The sequence below is a fragment of the Stigmatopora argus genome, chromosome 10, assembly GCF_051989625.1.
Source record: "Stigmatopora argus isolate UIUO_Sarg chromosome 10, RoL_Sarg_1.0, whole genome shotgun sequence".
Lineage (NCBI taxonomy): Eukaryota > Metazoa > Chordata > Actinopteri > Syngnathiformes > Syngnathidae > Stigmatopora > Stigmatopora argus.
Genome location: NC_135396.1, coordinates 8,602,574 through 8,619,645, shown reverse-complemented (window position 1 = coordinate 8,619,645; position 17,072 = coordinate 8,602,574). Strand labels below are relative to the sequence as shown.

General features: G+C 39.1%; 1 protein-coding gene across 3 annotated transcripts in view; it reads left to right on the top strand.

Moving 5' to 3' along the window:
- The window catches only part of cadm1b (cell adhesion molecule 1b), a 119,950-nt gene extending 103,171 nt beyond the window's left edge, over positions 1 to 16,779 (top strand). For 2 of the 3 annotated variants that reach the window (XM_077611476.1, XM_077611475.1), the window contains 3 exons: positions 5,229 to 5,279; positions 14,663 to 14,791; positions 14,909 to 16,779. In XM_077611476.1, coding sequence (XP_077467602.1) covers positions 5,229 to 5,279; positions 14,663 to 14,791; positions 14,909 to 15,027 — 299 coding nt within the window. In that variant the 3' untranslated portion in view covers positions 15,028 to 16,779. The remainder of the gene's footprint in view (positions 1 to 5,228; positions 5,280 to 14,662; positions 14,792 to 14,908) is intronic. The other variant, XM_077611477.1, reaches the window with a different exon arrangement.
- Positions 16,780 to 17,072: the final 293 nt, after the last annotated feature.

The following is a 17,072-nucleotide window of genomic DNA, read 5'->3' as shown; positions in this document are numbered from 1 at the left end:
TGATAGAGATGATCCAGTGATGTGGTCCAGTTCTAGCTGGCTTGTGTAGTTCAGTGATGGTGGTGGGTCACACCTGGTGTTGCTCGACCTGTCTGGTGCTGGACTTGTGATTGGACGACCGGTGCATCCCCGCACCTGTCTATCCCTGGGACTGACAAAATATTTGAATGTAAATAAAAGCATTACAGATTTATCGACCTATAAATTGGCCCCTGGAATGGCAGAATTGATATTAGCATAGGTACTAATTGTCGCAGCATCCAGTTTTGTTTTATGTTTTTTTATTTGTTTGTTTAGATGAGGTATTATTACTGCAGTTCGCAAAGAATGAGGATTTATAATCTGCATTATGTCTGGGAATATGCAATGGAAAACTGTTTTTAAAAAGTTTCAAGAAAGAATATCTGTATTAGTTAAGTCAGTTTTTTTTTTAAAATAACCTTAACTATTGAACTGCATGCCAAAGACAAAATTCCTCATTGTCTGATTGTGTTGCCTATCACAGGTAAAAATCAGGTTCAATAAGTATTTTTAAATTTCAGTAGAGGTGCAGTGGCCAATATGAACAAAAGAAGAAAATGCTTTTGTGCTTGGTTTATTTTTCAGACTGAAAAAGTGAAGAAATACACTATAGATAAATGAAGGACGAATGGGAATCAAACTTTCAAAGTTTTCCAGATGATTTTTTTTTCCTCAAATGACCTTCTGGAGGTTTGAAAAGTTCAATGTGAATGCTGTTGTCAGTTTTTTATTTTGTGAATGTGTAGGGAGAAAATAGCCTTGGCGGGCACAAGGCCCCCCAACACACATACACACACATATGCATACCCACACAATATTACCTTGCTAATCCAAACCTCTCAGGTGAAAAAATATTCAGTGTTCTGGTAATTAATCTCTAAAATAGTCAGTGGTGTTTGAAAGCTAATCCTACAGTGAAGTTAGCAAAACTCTCTTTTGAATTTTGAATAATACAAAATTGGGATCTAACTTCATTGTTATTATGAGTAAAACTAGTGGAAAATGCCCATGCAAATGACATACTGGTGCATACCAGAATATTAACACCCGTCAAGGAATATTTAAAGTAGATTTTGTGTTGGACAAGTAAAGAAGATGGTGCTTTGATTTGTTTTAACTTCCTATATAATCCTTGTCGCTTCAATTAGCGACTTGCTATATACATATTTTAACAATTTCCATTCAACAGCGGGTTGAAAATGGCCGTTGCCGTTTTAGCCGATTCTGAAGAGAGACAGGAGATTGTTAAAAATGTGCTCATAACCGCTTATAATTATGTCTGCGACTCTCACTCCTCTTTTGCGCAGGATTTAGTGCCATCCCAAATCGTGTTGCGTTCCGTCGGGGTCTTTGTTGTCCCAGAGTAATCATGCCCACTACAGTTGTTTAATTAGTGTGTTTGTGCACTACAGATTGGCCCTCATGTGACAACCTTGTCCACTGTTGTCTTTTTTTTTTTTCCAAATGCCACTTGTACGTTGCCCAATTATTTCATATAAGCTATTGTCTTTTTGTTCTATTTAGTTTTAAGTGTTTTTGTAGCCACGTCCAATTATTTTTCAACATGCTCTATAGTGGGGTTAACACTTAGGTCAGTAAGACTCTGTTTAGCCACTTTGCCAATAACCCCATTATGTTTTTTTGCTACAAGGCTTCCATTTGGACACCGATTGTGGAAATGTCTATATTTTGGCCATCGTCTAATGGAAGATATCCATTCCGTTCAGGAAGGCTTTTGAACCATCAATTTGTTCAGATTTCGATTTTCTCCAAGAGGAATACAAAGTAGATTTTTAGAAGCGAAATAAATTCTAATATTGACCATATTAACCTGTGTCAGGCTTAGGTTTACATTCAATTTGGTGCCATTTTTGTGTGACACCATGTTTTTTATTCATAGCACTCGAGATTAATTCGATAGTAAACATGGAATTATCAGGGCGGTGGGAATTTTGCAATATTTCTCTCCTACTGGAAGTAAAAATGATCCTTTAGGGGACTCAAGTAATTACATTTTCTATGCTGGCCAACGAAGCAGCATGAATGTCACTCCCTCCAGCCACCTCTATTTTATGTTGTAAATAGTGATGATGTTTCATTGTGCGACTTGCCTAGTTAGGTGAATGTGTTTGTATTATTGATGCCAATCCCCATCAAATCAAGTCCTGTTGTTGTGAGTGTAGACATGCTGTTCTGTAAGGGGAAGGAGAAAACAGGCATCTTTACTCTCTGATTGCTGCTATTATTCACATCTAAGCTTCGTTAGTCTGTCTACTGTTTAACTTAACACTGATTTCCATGACCTGTGAATCCTCTACAGAGCAAAAGTAAAAGATTTTCTGTATGTTTATGTTAGATGTGCAGACAGCGGTCAAGGATGTGGCCATATTCATGATACGGTAAATCTGTTAATCAATCTGTTTCATGATGAACAGCATTTTAAAAATGTTTTATCAATTTCACATCAGTTCTTTATGAGGTAGTTTTGTTTTTCAAATAAGCAAAAATTGTCAATAATATATATCTATATAAACCAACATTGAGGCTTTCAATGCAGTATACTGAAGTTGAAAATGCAGACTGACCCCCAACATATGAGTAAAGTCGAAACCAAATGACAACAAGTAGATGTAGTGTTGCATGTAAACACATTTCACAGTTTTGTTTGACTCGCTGTTCAAATTCTATCCTACCTGATTGCTTATCTTTAGGAAATATGGCCCCATCCCAAAATAAACTCCAACCCGTGCCTTCATAATGCACAGGCTCCAAGTCATTCGGCCTGGGAAATTGCCCATGGAGAATTGCTGTTTGCCTTGATATTATATGTGCCACATCCTATCACGGCCTTTGTCAAGACCCTCTACCCCTGAATGGCCAATTTCCCCTTTTTCCACATGCTGACATTTCTGCTATCGGACCGCCTTGGGTTACTGGGAGCGGAATGGAGCCCACCTTCCTCTTCAATGCTGTCAGAGGGGAGTCTCGGCACGATCCCCTGATCCCTTCCCCACCATCGCAGCCGTGCACTCCATCCCCGGCGGCGGCCTTACTCCGCCCTTGATGTTTTATCATTAGTTTGGAAGTGTGAGCTCCCCTGCTGCTGTCTTCAGATGGAATGCAGACAGTAACAGGGCAGGGAGACAGCCAGGCAATTTCCCCCTGCTGCGACTCTCCCGCAACAAGGGGTCGCACTATCTTTCCCTCCCACAGTCCCACTATATATCCTCCTGATGAGGTACCTTATAGCCCCAAACACCGGCACTTACCTGAATCGCCCGCCGTCTGACATCCATTTCCTTTGTTTGTTTGTTTTCGTCTGTTTGTTCGTTCTTTTGATGCTAGCTGGTGAGCGACGAGCCCTAATGGGCGCCACGTGGCAACAGGCTGTCGCCGATTGGGTTCACCTCAGTGGTTTCATCACTTCCTTGTCTTAATTCTCTGGGGAGATTTTGGGGGAAATGGGGACGCTGCCAAATGACTCGGCACAGTCGAATTGCCTTGTTAATTTGAATGACAAGGGAATATGACATGTTTTATTGACACGCATCACTCAAATATGCCTGTGTTGTGCATTGTGACTCAACAGATGGACCAGTTGGAAAGCTATTGATGCAGCTATTAGATGTTCTAAACTTAAGCACCATGCATTTGTATGCTCTTTAAATCTGTATGCATAGACAATTGGGTGAACTTGTGGTATGAGTATTGCACAACTGTCTGTTTGTCAACAATTCGGCTTGCTAGACTTTCTGTGCTGCTAGGATGGTTTTAAGAGTAGTAAGTTTATTGCAATTAGTGATTGTGAAAGTCAAAATATGTGCTTGAAATGGTTTGCGCCTCGGGCCTGTAAGAATCGTAATGTTTTTTTGGTGAGAGGGCAGAATGTTTGTTCAGTTTTTTTTATCTGTCAATTCTTAATAGAACGCATATACGTGAGACACACGACACATTTAAAAATATATATAAAAAAAGAAAAATAATGAGTAAAAGACAGTTGTTCAAGTGCGCCCTACTAGTTTGCTTGATTGTCTTATTCATGAGGACTAAGGGTGAACTATTAAATTAACCTTAATCTGATTTTTAATAGTCTGTAATGTCTGCATACTGGAGTTCTGTTTTTGCAGAAACCTGCAATTTTTCAACTCAGAAACGTGTTCTCCACAACGAGATGCTGTTCAATAATGGAAGATTTTGTTTTGAAGTCCCAGGGCAGTATAAAAAAAAATGGAGTAGCTTTCAGGAGAAAGACATGCAGCTGTAGTTCTCCCCCATTATGCCTAAATACTTGATGAAAAAACGATTTTCTGCCATAGTGTACAGAATTCCTGTTAAAGTTCATTTACGCTACCCTATAAACGGTATGGTTTTGACAGGAAAATGTTTTTTTTCTCAACAGAAAATGACAAAAAATGAAATCCATTAAACTGTAAGACGGCTCATTACGTGCTGCTTTTGTCTCGCTGACGGCCGCTAAAGTTGCAGAGCGTAGCAAAGAAAAAAAAAAGCATGATGTCCTCCGTTGATGTCGTTAAATCTGTTTTCGTGCCCTCCCATGTGCTTGTTGGTGCTAATCTGGTAACGCTGAATAATAAGCATTGATTTAAAGTTGACAGCATTTTTATTAGCTGGAAGATAAGCTTTGTCTCGGCGGGTTTTACATTGTGACTTCTATGTCTCCGTTTTGTTTGAGTTCAGGAAGTATACTGAATGAATTGGGATGTATTTAGAATTTGTCGCCACTCATAAAAATTTCATTAGAATTTAGTCCAAAATGGAAGAGTAGAGGAAAATATTCAAAATGAATTATTTTAGGTAATTTCGGTGTAAAACTTTTGGAATAAAATTGTATCTAATTTTCTGTTTCTGTTTCTTGCCACTTTAAATTGAAGTCTAGTCTCAAACTAAATATATAAATAAAAAAGAGGAGAACACGTTTTGCGGGTGGTGGTCATAGTTAGTTGTGATTAGCAATTCTTTAAATGTTCTTTCCTCTGTAACCACGGCATGTTTGTATTTTCTGTAACCACCTAATGGCCATCTTTTGGCCCTAACTTTAGTCCCTGTCATGAGCCCAAACCTTTACTATTTCTCCCCGAAAAAATGATGTCAGTTCTTACAGCCTTTTGACGTGGATGGCCTTTGTCTTCTTTACTCTTGGCTTTCTCATTTCTTATTTTTTGTTTTTCTTTACTGTTTTCATCTAGATGCTCCCACTACTATCCCCACACCCACCTCCAACCCAGTCAACACGCAAGGTACTGTACACCTCCCCGTCACCACCACCACCACCATTGTGCTCCTCTCTATAATGGATTTGTGTGTATGTGTGTGCATGATCATGTGTGTGCATGATCATGTGTGAACAGGCGTTTTTCATCAGATAGGCTATGATGGGGGGCATTAAGGACAAAATTCAGGATGCCTCCAGTGCACCCTAGTCATGTGTTAGACGTCCGCTCTATAATCTTATCAGCATCTGCAGATGTATTACCACCAACAGGGGTCCATCAGATGTGAAAACTCTTTACATCTAATATACAGTTTATATTTTGTCTTAGTAAGGGCAGACACATCCACCATAATCATTCAAGGGAATAAAAGACAAATTGTTGGACGAGGTGCTCGCCTTTGATTGGGCTCTAAATGTGAATCTCAATATTAAGTGCATTTCAAACACAGCACATCATGGCGGTGAGGACGCCCTGGGAGGTGGCATTTGGATATGCCACAACATGACATTTCCCTTAAAAAGGAGGGGAAAATACGCTTGAAGAACAGGTCAGTTTATTAGTGGTAGCGGGAGACTGAACTGATGCAAGTTCAATTTGTGCACAATAACTTTTGCCTACCTGTGTAAAGTACTCAACAATTTGTGTCCAAACACTCAATTCAATCCCTGTTTGTCTGGCTATGAAGGCGATATGCCATTTTGGCTCAGAGGTCTGACGGTGAATGATGGCTGCCAGGCCTCTCAGTCAAAACAGCTAGGACATCTATCGGCATCAATTGCAATCTATGGGTTTGCAATTAATTAATCACTTATTACAATTTATTGCTTCAATTGAATCTGGAAAATTACTATGAACAATGAAGTCATGTTGGTGCAATCTGGGGGATTTCCTGTTGATTTGGTGTCGCATCCTTGGGTATTCGGGGCAAGATAAGGCCCCATGTTGATTTATTGTGTGATTCTGGATCACTTCTTGATGACTTGGGGTCTCCTACTTTTCAATGGAAAGGTGGGCATGACTTGAATTGAAACAGAAGTCAGACTAGCCTGACCTTACTTAACTCATGTTTTTTTTCCTCATTATTTTTGAACACCTGCTCTATAACCGCTTCCTTTAGTTCCTAACAAATTCATGATTCAAAATAATCTTAATATACAACTCGATCCATTTTGCCGCACATTTTCCCCACGAGCCCTTCTCTGTAACATTCTAAAAGAAGAAAGAGGATCTAGCACAATTTATGCAGTGCATGCTGGGATGATGTAATTGAGCCTCTTCATATTTTGGTATTCCTCTAAAGGTCCTGTCATCGGAGCCACGCTAAGACGCTGTGCCTAAATGTTGCTCTACACCTTAACCAGCATAACAGTGAAAAATAAATAGACTTGTTGTAGCATAGAGCATTTTTTTTTGTTAAAAAAGCAACTGTGGCATTACTGAGTAAGAGGCTACCCTGTTTATGGTGCCGACGTATTTTCATATACAGAGAAAGAAACATGAAGCGGCATGTCACACACAAAAAAAGGTCTTTTAGTCTGTGTCAAGTGTCAGTTGTTGTCGTCTTTGCTCGACTTTGAATTCGGGTGACAAGGCGGCTTTCTTTCTTGTCATGGCAGAGCGGGAGCAAACCCCACAATAAATGGCTGCCGTGTTGTTTCATGTTTGTAAAAAGTTTCAAAAGAGTTCAAATTGTCGGGTCTCAAAGGCTGTTTTTGTGTGTGAGAGTAAACCTCTCGGGAGTGAGATAAGTCACCCTTTCAAAAGAGTAGTTTTGTTTCATCTGTTTGAAAGTTTCTTGCAATAAGTTTCGTATTAAAGATCAAAACATTTATCAGGCGTATCCAAACATGTCAACTCGCAATGTTGCGCCAAGGTCGAAAACAATGTATCTGTTTTGTTCTCATTAGGATTTCAGCTTGTTTGCGGTCTTGATTTTGGCCATCGCCATATCATGTCATATCTTAGACACAAGGATGTGTCGTAAATGCAATCCGACTTGTGGTATCGATTATCACTTCACAATCACTCATGCAAATAAGCGCACAGGTGAAAATGTCTGCGCAACCGACCCCTTTGACCCCTCCCACAGGTGGTGAACCCATGGAAATGGGAACCCACGTAGCCTCTTCAGCCCCAATAGGTGCATGTATTAAAGATCCCGGAACAAATGGTGCTAATTCAATGTAAAATAAGTCTCTATTTACGAAAATATCCAAGTTCCAAAACCACATCTGGAAGTAGAGCTACCACTGAACTCGATTTTATTAATGTCAACCATTTTTATCTCCATACGCCCCCTATAAAAAAAAGCTTAATTTGCAGCACGTATAAGTCATGGTAGCACTAAACAGTGATTAGAGAGTAAGAAAAGAGAAAATAATTCCAAAAGCCAGTTTTAGTGAGGGCAAAGACTATCCAGAATCCTCAGCTCGGGAGCAGGCTGAGATAATTCTTCCGAGTCGTCATATACTCCGAGATGAGCCGAGGCAGGGACATCATATCCCAGCTAAGCTCTCACTAGACGCCCCCGACGCTTTGGGCCAGCCTGGCTCCATACGGAACACAGAATTAGGTTGTCGGGTTGATTGAACAGATGAGGTATCCTCGGATTGGCAGCTCGGGAGCTTGCCTCCGTCCGCGCCGGTCTTGTCTGGAGGTGCCTACGGTGAAATATGCAGGTTTTCTGAGGTCATGCTTGCAAAGATGGGGAAATAGAAGGCATACATTTAAAGATGAGTGATGCTACAGCTTTACGATGTACAATGCAAACCTTGATACAGTTCCCAGCACTAGTCTGGTTAAATCTCGGGAGTGGGGTGGTTGTCCTTCTATCAACAAGCATGTAGTGAAATTCATGCCATATTTTCCTCTGTTTATTCGCGCGGCACATGGAAGTGTTGTTGTTGTTGTTGTTTTCTTTCCGACAATTGTGGGAATCACGCACCAGATGGGAGAGTGAGAAGTCCATTCCGAGTGGATTTTTGCGGCTATTAGAAGCCGCGATGTTTTCACTAGAGTGGAGTTTCGAAGTTCTTTTTCCAAAATTGACAACAATGCAGTTGGCTCTGAGAAGTCTCCTGCGTGTCGTTGTCTTCTCATTGGAAAAATTAAGGAATCGTTAAGAAATGGAAATTATATTTTTCTCTCTCTCACACACCTTTGTTTAGTATTATTCCCAGTTGATTTTTTTTAGCAGTTTACATTTGCTTAATGAAGAAAGTGAGTCAGTTTTGTTTCATTTAATTGGTCCCTGGGGAGAAGCAGGTTGAGTATGCCAGCCCAACCTCAAGTGGGGCTTCATTACGCTAATGTTGCTTTTTTCATGGAGCAGTTGCATGTAATTAAAAGAAGAAAAAACTGCACATTAGATGTTGTATGAAGCCTAAACAATTCCCTGGTCATCATTTTTCAATTCCTGGCAATATTTAAACAAGAAAAAAAAAATTGAGCTCAAAAACCTCAGCGTTTTTGTTTATTCAACATATTGTTTAACCGTTCAAATTTCTTTCTTACCCTTTCTTAAATCCCAACACGTGTATGTTGTCAAAATGTGTTTTTTTTTCAAAGGCCATTGGGAATCTATTTAGCAAGCTAGTCGACAGCAATGAAAAGTACGATGCTCTGCAAATTATTTGCATAAAGGTTACCCTTGTACACTTATGCATCATCTTGCCCTTTGAAAGTGAATACAAAATATGCGGACATTTTTCAATACCTTTTTGTCAAACGGCTATTAACAGGATAGAAGTTAATAAAGAGTCGACGCTTCAATTGTACTGAGTCTATTCACTGAAGTATTTACTCCTATCAATACACAGACATTCTGTGCACACCTATGAATTGATTTGTATGCAGGGTGGGGAGGGGGGTTAGCCCAAGTGTGACAGATGTGATTTGTTTGCTGAAAAAGAGTATAAACCAAATGCAATGAATAAAAAAAAATTCAAAAAAATTCAAAAAAATACTCAACTCACGTAGAATGTTGGTAGCAACCAATGACATCATATAGAGTTGTTTTAAAAAATCCATTTTAACTTGAAAAATAAAACGTAAAACTCCCTAGAAAAACATTTTTTGCTGTTGGGTTATCACCAACCACTTTTAATGTTGCTAACCTAACAGCACGAGGTGGAATTACGTTTTATTGTACCTTTCGCCAATCCGTTTGAGGAGGATTTATTTGTCTTGGATGTCACTATATACCGCTGGCATATTTACGACAACAATAAAAGAATTCCGATAACATTAAAACAACAAGCATAGCAACACGTGGCTCTCTAAATAGTTGCCATACTCAAAGCAAAATAGTAATTAAAAAGTCATTTACAATTCTAAAAGAAATATTTTAATCCCATTAGTTTTAGCGTTAATTGGCTGACAAGAAATTAAAACGTACATGCAAAGACAAGAGAGAGGTGACACAGGAAATGGTGTTGTGCAGAGCAGATTTCTCCATCACGTAGACGTGGGCATTACTTGCAAATCCCTTTTATCCCCCCCCCCCACACCACCACCATAAATCCCCGCGGCCTGCTCACATCCTGTCAAGATGTCGTTGCCGGCATGTCAGCGCTCCCGCACGAAACACTGAGCGAAGCCTAGCTCACGGCGTGGACAAGCAGCCACATTATAGACATCATCAAATTGCGCTTATTACAAGAGGGAGGCCAGACAGGCTGCTGTCTGTTGTAATACTAGGTGACATTTCAATGTGACACATAGTGGGATATGTATGGCGCATGTCTATTTATTGAATTTCTCTTGGGGATCTCGCTCATGATCCCGACAGAATCCTGCCTTGTCGACACCAGGTGCATATTTGAACCGGCAGGACCAGATGAGTCGGGCAGAAACATGGAAATGCGGGATGCCGCGGACGTCAAAAGCAGCTCAAATCAATCCGCTGTGATTTCTTTACCTGAATGAATTCAGCAGTATTAACACATAAATCAGCTTATTTTAATTACAGACACCAGAGTTTAGATGCCAAACTCAAGGTCTGTGGCCATTTACATCTTAACACAGGTGTAATAGTTGCTCAAATAGGGGAAATACTTTGAAAAAAGTATCATAAAATCATACATAAAAGATAGGAATCCTGCTTTTAAATATAGAGCAGCGGAAACTATGCTAGATGGTAAAAAGCAATCATCCAAACAAAATTGTGAAAGTACAAATAATTTGTAGGTTTTTTTTTTGTCAATTATGTGAGGCATTTTGCCAAAAATCTTTTTCTAACCATGCATTTCAATGTGCTTAAGTTATTGAATAGAATGAGTTCCGTTGTAAGAAAAGCATGAATATGACCTTGAAAAATGGGTATTAAGTAAACTCAACAACATCATAATAGTAAATCTATGTTATAACACACTGACTATAGTGTTTTTGTGGGATTTTTTTTGCATTAGTATAGGTCTGTCTAACCCCGGCCCCCTCTCCCATCCCCTTTACTTGTTAAATAACTCTCCCTGGATGTGCAGAGGCATGTTTCCAGGCGGATGTGTCAAATGGAAGGGAACAAGGTGAGGTCAGGGAAGAAAATTGGTGGAGTTTTTTTTTTTTTACATAACACAGAGCACTGTACACGATGCTTTTTAGGGCATGGATGTTCATTAAAGCTTTTCCTTTCCCTAAGGAACTTGGCTGTGGTTCCTGGCGAACCCAGCCACACCAAGCACACATCCAAGTCTCTTTTGTGGGTTTGTGAATGTGAAACCAAACCCCATAAAAATACTCTTTGATTTATTTCATCGCGCTTGCATTTATGACAAAAAAAAGGTTTTCCCTTTTTTTTTTAATATAAAGCGTTTCCTCATTCCGTTAGTGCTATTTTATCTTGGAGTAATATGCTGCAACTTTCCATTCTTCCCAAACCTCTCTGGTCTTTATATACAGTGTGAGACATGTTTTATGTACCTCATGTTGCTAAGGAAACAGCGTCGTGAGCAGTAAGGGATTATGGCAATTCTTTTTAAAAGGACAATATCTGCCCAGTAACAAGCAACTGTCCATGAAAAGTGGCAGGTGTGACTATGCCAACCTTCCTAGTTAAAAAATGTACATGTCTTCCCTCATCCAAGGTGAGAATGACGCCAAAAACACCAAAAAGGTCAAATTCACTCACTGTCCATCTTTAAATTATGGAAAGAGTTTTTTTCCTTAAATGTGTGACTATCATTATAACTTTCCAAAAAAAAAAAAAAGGACACTTTAATTGTGAAAAATCTAGTGGATACATTTTGCCATATAAATTGGACCACTGCTACTGCACACCCTTTGAAAAAAACAAAAAACAAATTTGTTCTGTCTGAAATTAATAGAAGTAATCAGGTCAATTTGCCAGTCGATAGTGCAGTGGAAATTAGATTCAGTGTGTAACATTGTGTGTAATTTCAGTCGAATTAGGTCCAAAGGTGTCCAATCCTTTGAACTGAGAGGATGGCAGGGATTGGTTATTTTGCAAACTTTAAATCAAATTATCGTATGTTGAATACTGGTGGCACAAAACTCATTCTGAAACTGAATATATATTTTGTGTTTATTTCATACAGACACCAAAAAGTGGGGAAAATGGATTCTAAAACTTAATGTAGCTAAGTTGAATTCATCTGGATGTGCGACAGTTCATCTTTGCTTACTTACGTATTCCCTTTTTATTTCACTGTTCTGTTTTTATCGATGACAAAATCTAAGTTGGACATGAGTCAACTTAACTGTCCCGTTTTGGTATGGATCGTACCTAAGCGAGGTTGCTCTATCATTTTTATTTCCATTATTTTGGATGCGGGCCTATTTAAAAGAAGAACTTAGTAAGATATTGTTCCCCTCCATTGTCACTCTCTGCCGATGTCTGGGAGCAGAATCGCTCAAGTCGAGTGCATGACTAGTGAGATTGGTGGCAAATTGAGTTGCGCTCTCATGCAGCAAAGAATAGCGGCGCCATTTCCCCCCTCCCACTCCCACCGCCGTCAGCCGCCACTCCTCCATCACTCCCGCGTGTACCGATCGCAGACGATTGATAAACGCCTCTGAACTATTCCGGGCTTGGAAATTTAAAGGCTTCAAATGTGGCTTTGTTCTTTTTGGGGCGTGGGGGCGCACAGATAAATGTGCCTTAATGTGAGAGAGCGATGCTCCGTGACACCTGAGGCAGCCTCACATTTCTCCGCTTGGTTGGAATTTATCTGCCGAATGGCGTCTCCCTCTGTCACGATGGAGCTCTATATGACTTCCGCAAATGGCCTCTTATGAAGCACAATATATTTTATTGTGTGTGAACTGGTGCTTAAACTGCAGGTAAAGTCCACTGGATTGCGGTGTACATATTAATGTTTTTACGTCCAACCACATTGTGTATTGTCTACACCAGGGGTCGGGAACCTTTTTGACAGAAAGAGCCATAAACAATGCATATTTTCAAATGTTATTCCTTGAAAGCCATACTCAGAATTAAAAAGAAAAAAAATCATAAAAATGTCAGGTTTTTTAGTTATTTCACTGCTTTTAAAGTACAAAAAGTCCCTGAATTATTTGACAACATTAATACGCTGCTGCTAATCAGTGAGGATCAATAAGAGTATGCATGAAGAAGAATATAATGAAAAAAATAATAGTAATTTAAGCAGCACTAGAGGTAGTGTCAACGCCATAATTGGTGCGTTTGGGACTCAGATTTCTCACCAGTGGTTTCCATATTTTATCTCACAGGTTAACGGAGAGCCAATGCACCCATCAAACACGAATCTTATAAAACATGGCGTGGAGCGTAATTCTTGTTCTTTTCACATACCGCTATTTTAACCTGTGAATACACATTACATTTGAAAGGCTATGGTAAGTGCACTTGAAACTCTAAAAGAGAATCTCAAGTGAAAAGCTTAGCAGTAAAAAGGCGCTATTTGAATTAGCCAGTTACAGTGTGTCGTTAAGTAAGAACAAAACGTTTTAATAGTCGATTTGTGGGACTCTTTAGTAAAACCGTTTAGCATTTATTTCCCCGCTTGGATCCCTAGGGGGGAGCAACTGGGGCCATTGTTGCATGTCATTTTATTTTATTTTTTCAGTAGACAACAAAAACTGGCACTTCTCAGAGCTGAAGTTCCTTTGAGGTAAAGTCAAGTGAAGAAACTTAGAAAAACCTGTTTTGATTCAATAACCGTTGGTCACAAAATAATACCGTATTTTCACGACTATAAGGCGCACATAAAAGTCTTAAATTTTCTCCAAAATAGACAGGGTGCCTTATAATCCAGTGTGCTTTATATATGGACCAATACTAAAATTGTTATCACAATAAAATAAAACAAATTAGTCGATAGGGTACACCATCCTCTACAGTCCTCACAACTACGGCAAGCAGCCCCCGACTCTACTATTTTCCCCATAGAAAAAGTACTGCACAGTGACTGCTGGGATATATAGTTCTTTTGTCAATACACCCAATGGAATGTGGCCTGGCCATCGACATCAACACAGCGTTACGAAGCATGGAAGACAGCATTGGAATAGTTACGCTAGCTACTAGCTAGCTACTAGCTAGCTACTATTCACGAATGGATTGTGGCCACCTGGACGAACGTATAAAACTGAGCGTTTTCGATGACTCATTTGGACAATTCTTCAATTCGGACACAGAAAATGAGGACTTTGATGGATTTGTGAGTGATGATGACGTGACTACATTGTAAAATGGCTACATAAAGTACAACCGAACTCAGTTTTGCTTCCGTTGCCTTTTTAAAAACGTATTTTTAGCGTGTGGGTGTAGCGTGTATGTTTACGCTGGTGTATGTTTTGCCATGCCTGGCTGCGTCTATAAAAACGGTGCGTCCTTTGTGTGTGTAAAATCGTGACCGGACGTTTGGTCGCCGGACGTTTGGTCGCCCGGACGTTTGGTCGCCCGGACGTTTGGTCGCCTGGACGTTTAGTCGCCCGGGTGAATATAATTTTGAAAGCTGGTTTCAACAGTAGATATTTAGATATTAAACTCTCTCTCTCTCATGAATATAATTTTGAGAGCTGGTTTCAACAGTAAACTCTCTGTCATGTTGTCAAACGTCCGGCGACCAAACGTCAGGCGACCAAACGTCCGGGCGACCAAACGTCCGGCGACCAAACGTCCGGCGACCAAACGTCCGAGTACCGTGTAAAATACAGAAATAGCACTTGTTACTGACACTGCGGCTAAAAATACGATGCGCCGTATAGTCGTGAAAATACGGTAAATTGGCTGATGTCCATCTTCACCTTTTTCTCAAGACAATTTACCAAAAAAATGCTGTATTTTATACGTTGCTTATTTACAATTTGAAAATGTGCTCCATTTCTGGAGTGACCCTCGTCTTTCAAAAATGGAAAAGGTCATCTGTATATGCTCTCAAATAATTTAGCGACACTCTTATTTTCAGACTCCCGAGCGGGCGAGGGTGCGCCTCCCAAACTTGACCACGCAGTGATTGGAGGGGTGGTTGCCGTGGTGATGTTCGCCATCCTCTGCGCGCTCATTGTTCTCGGTCGATACTTTGCCAGACACAAAGGTAAAGCACGACCAATCACACTTGACCATGAACTCATCCCGAGGGTCTTTTGTTGTCCGATGATAAGATTTTCAAGAGCTTTTCAAAATAAATATATATATTTCTATACATGTGCAGGCACTTACTTCACGCACGAAGCCAAAGGGGCGGACGACGCCGCGGATGCCGACACGGCCATCATCAACGCCGAGGGAGGACACAACAACACAGATGAGAAGAAAGAGTATTACATTTAAAGTGTGGAAGGAAGAGTAGTGATGCTGTGGCAGCATTGAGTCTAACTGATTGTGTGCTTGGGGGGGAGAGGGCAGGGGGTTTGAGAGGGAGAGACAGTAAGATTGGCGTGGTCTCGTGTCGGGAAGAAGCCGAGTCTCCTATCTAAAAAAACAAACAAAAAAAACCAACCTTCCTGGACTGCTGGGGCCTAAACTTCTGTTAACTTTCTTTCTTTCGCAGACTATTTTGTGCCTTGTTCTCTTTTAGTTGCCCCCCCCACAAATGTGCTTGTTGATTTAGATTAGTTTGTTTGTGGACTCAGAGATGAACGTGGCCTGTTGTGTGCGCGTGTGTGTCTCTGTTAGCTTTTAGTTTGAATGTCACTGAGCATCAAAATGAAGCTCGTCCCAATTTTTTTTGTTAAAGTAATTTTAAATGAGACATTTTTGGACATTCAACTAATTTAAAAAAACCTCAGATGTTTTCCTACTAAATCTGTTAGTTGTTTTGGCCCAAATTCTCCATATATTCAAAAAAATGACATTACATCGTCTAGAATTTTAGTCATTTACTGCCAGGTGGATGGATATATCAATGACATAATGTCCAACATTTTCAAGTTACATCTGAGGCTGTTGGTTTACATTTGGACATTAGATTAAAAAATTAGATGAAAAGTAGACATTTTATTAGAAACACAATAAAGGTGGATTGAGACATCGACTTTTGCAAACCTAATGCAATTAAATTTTGTGTTCATATGTGCAATTGGTTGTTCAAATAATAATTTCACAGAAAAAAGGCATGGTAAAAAAAGTCAAATTATTTTTAGAAAGCGCTATCCTAATGAGAAAATCAGCAAGTCAAATGATTAGGGATAAAATAGAACTCTTCGTAAAAAGTATCACTCATTAACATACAATTCATTTTATTACGACAATCAAGCTAACCTTTTTATGGAAAGTTTTTCCCTCAGAACAGCCAAATAATACTTGGTCTTTTTTTTAATGGACGTGAATTTAATCTATCGTGGTAATAAATGCTAGACAAAAAAATCCTATTAAATGAATCAATAATGCTTTACTCCATTGGGATGCTTTTTAATTAGATTTTCCAAGTTAAAAAAAATGAAAGAGGACCAAAATGACGACTTTCACCGAATTGTGACAAAACTACAACATTATTGTCTTCAGACAATGCAATATGTTTTTATTTAGTAATGAATTTCTCAACAAAAATCTAACTTGTTTACATTAAAACTTCATAATACTAAAACTTAAGTCATTCTTACACTGTTTACCAGAACAATGTTTTTCTTTTAGTAAGATAAAAACGTCATTCAAATTTATAGTACTTTAATTTCAGGTACTTTATATTAGATTCTATTTTTTTTAATTTATTTTATTCACATAAAATATGCCCCTTGTTTTCATAAGATTGATCTTATTTTATTAAAAATATTCTCATGACATTCCATTTCAAACTTCCTGAATTTTGATTCTGTATGTGTATTGTGTTTTTGTTTCTCTTCATAGATTTTGTGGTACTATTTTGAAAAGTGCAGTGAATTCCTCAGTCCTGCATTGAAGTGGTATCTTGTATATTTGTGTCCTCTTTCTAACTGGCTGGATACGATGTTCGTCGACGTTGTCGCTGCCTGACGCAGCGTTTGGCAAAGCCCTGGGCGTTCCTGTTGTACAAAAGCTTAGATGATCCCACATGTTGTATTTATTCCGTATGATTAAATTTGGTGATTCCAATCGTTCAGTGGAGCAGTATTTCTTTTTTTTTTACTGGAAAGCGGTCAGTGTTAAACCACCAGATCAGCTAAACAGAACCGATGAAGGAAATAAAGTGAACAATTTGTGATGTAAAAAAAAAAGACAAATCATTTTAAAATATAATATCGACTTTTGGAAAAATTGAATGTATGTTTGATGAAAATATGATTTTTTTTTTTTAAATATTTGTTTTTTGACAAAGGATACTTGGAAATAGTTAGATTTTTTTCAGTGTTGTATGTATTTTTTGCCCATATTATTGTAATGCAGAGTTACCCATTAAT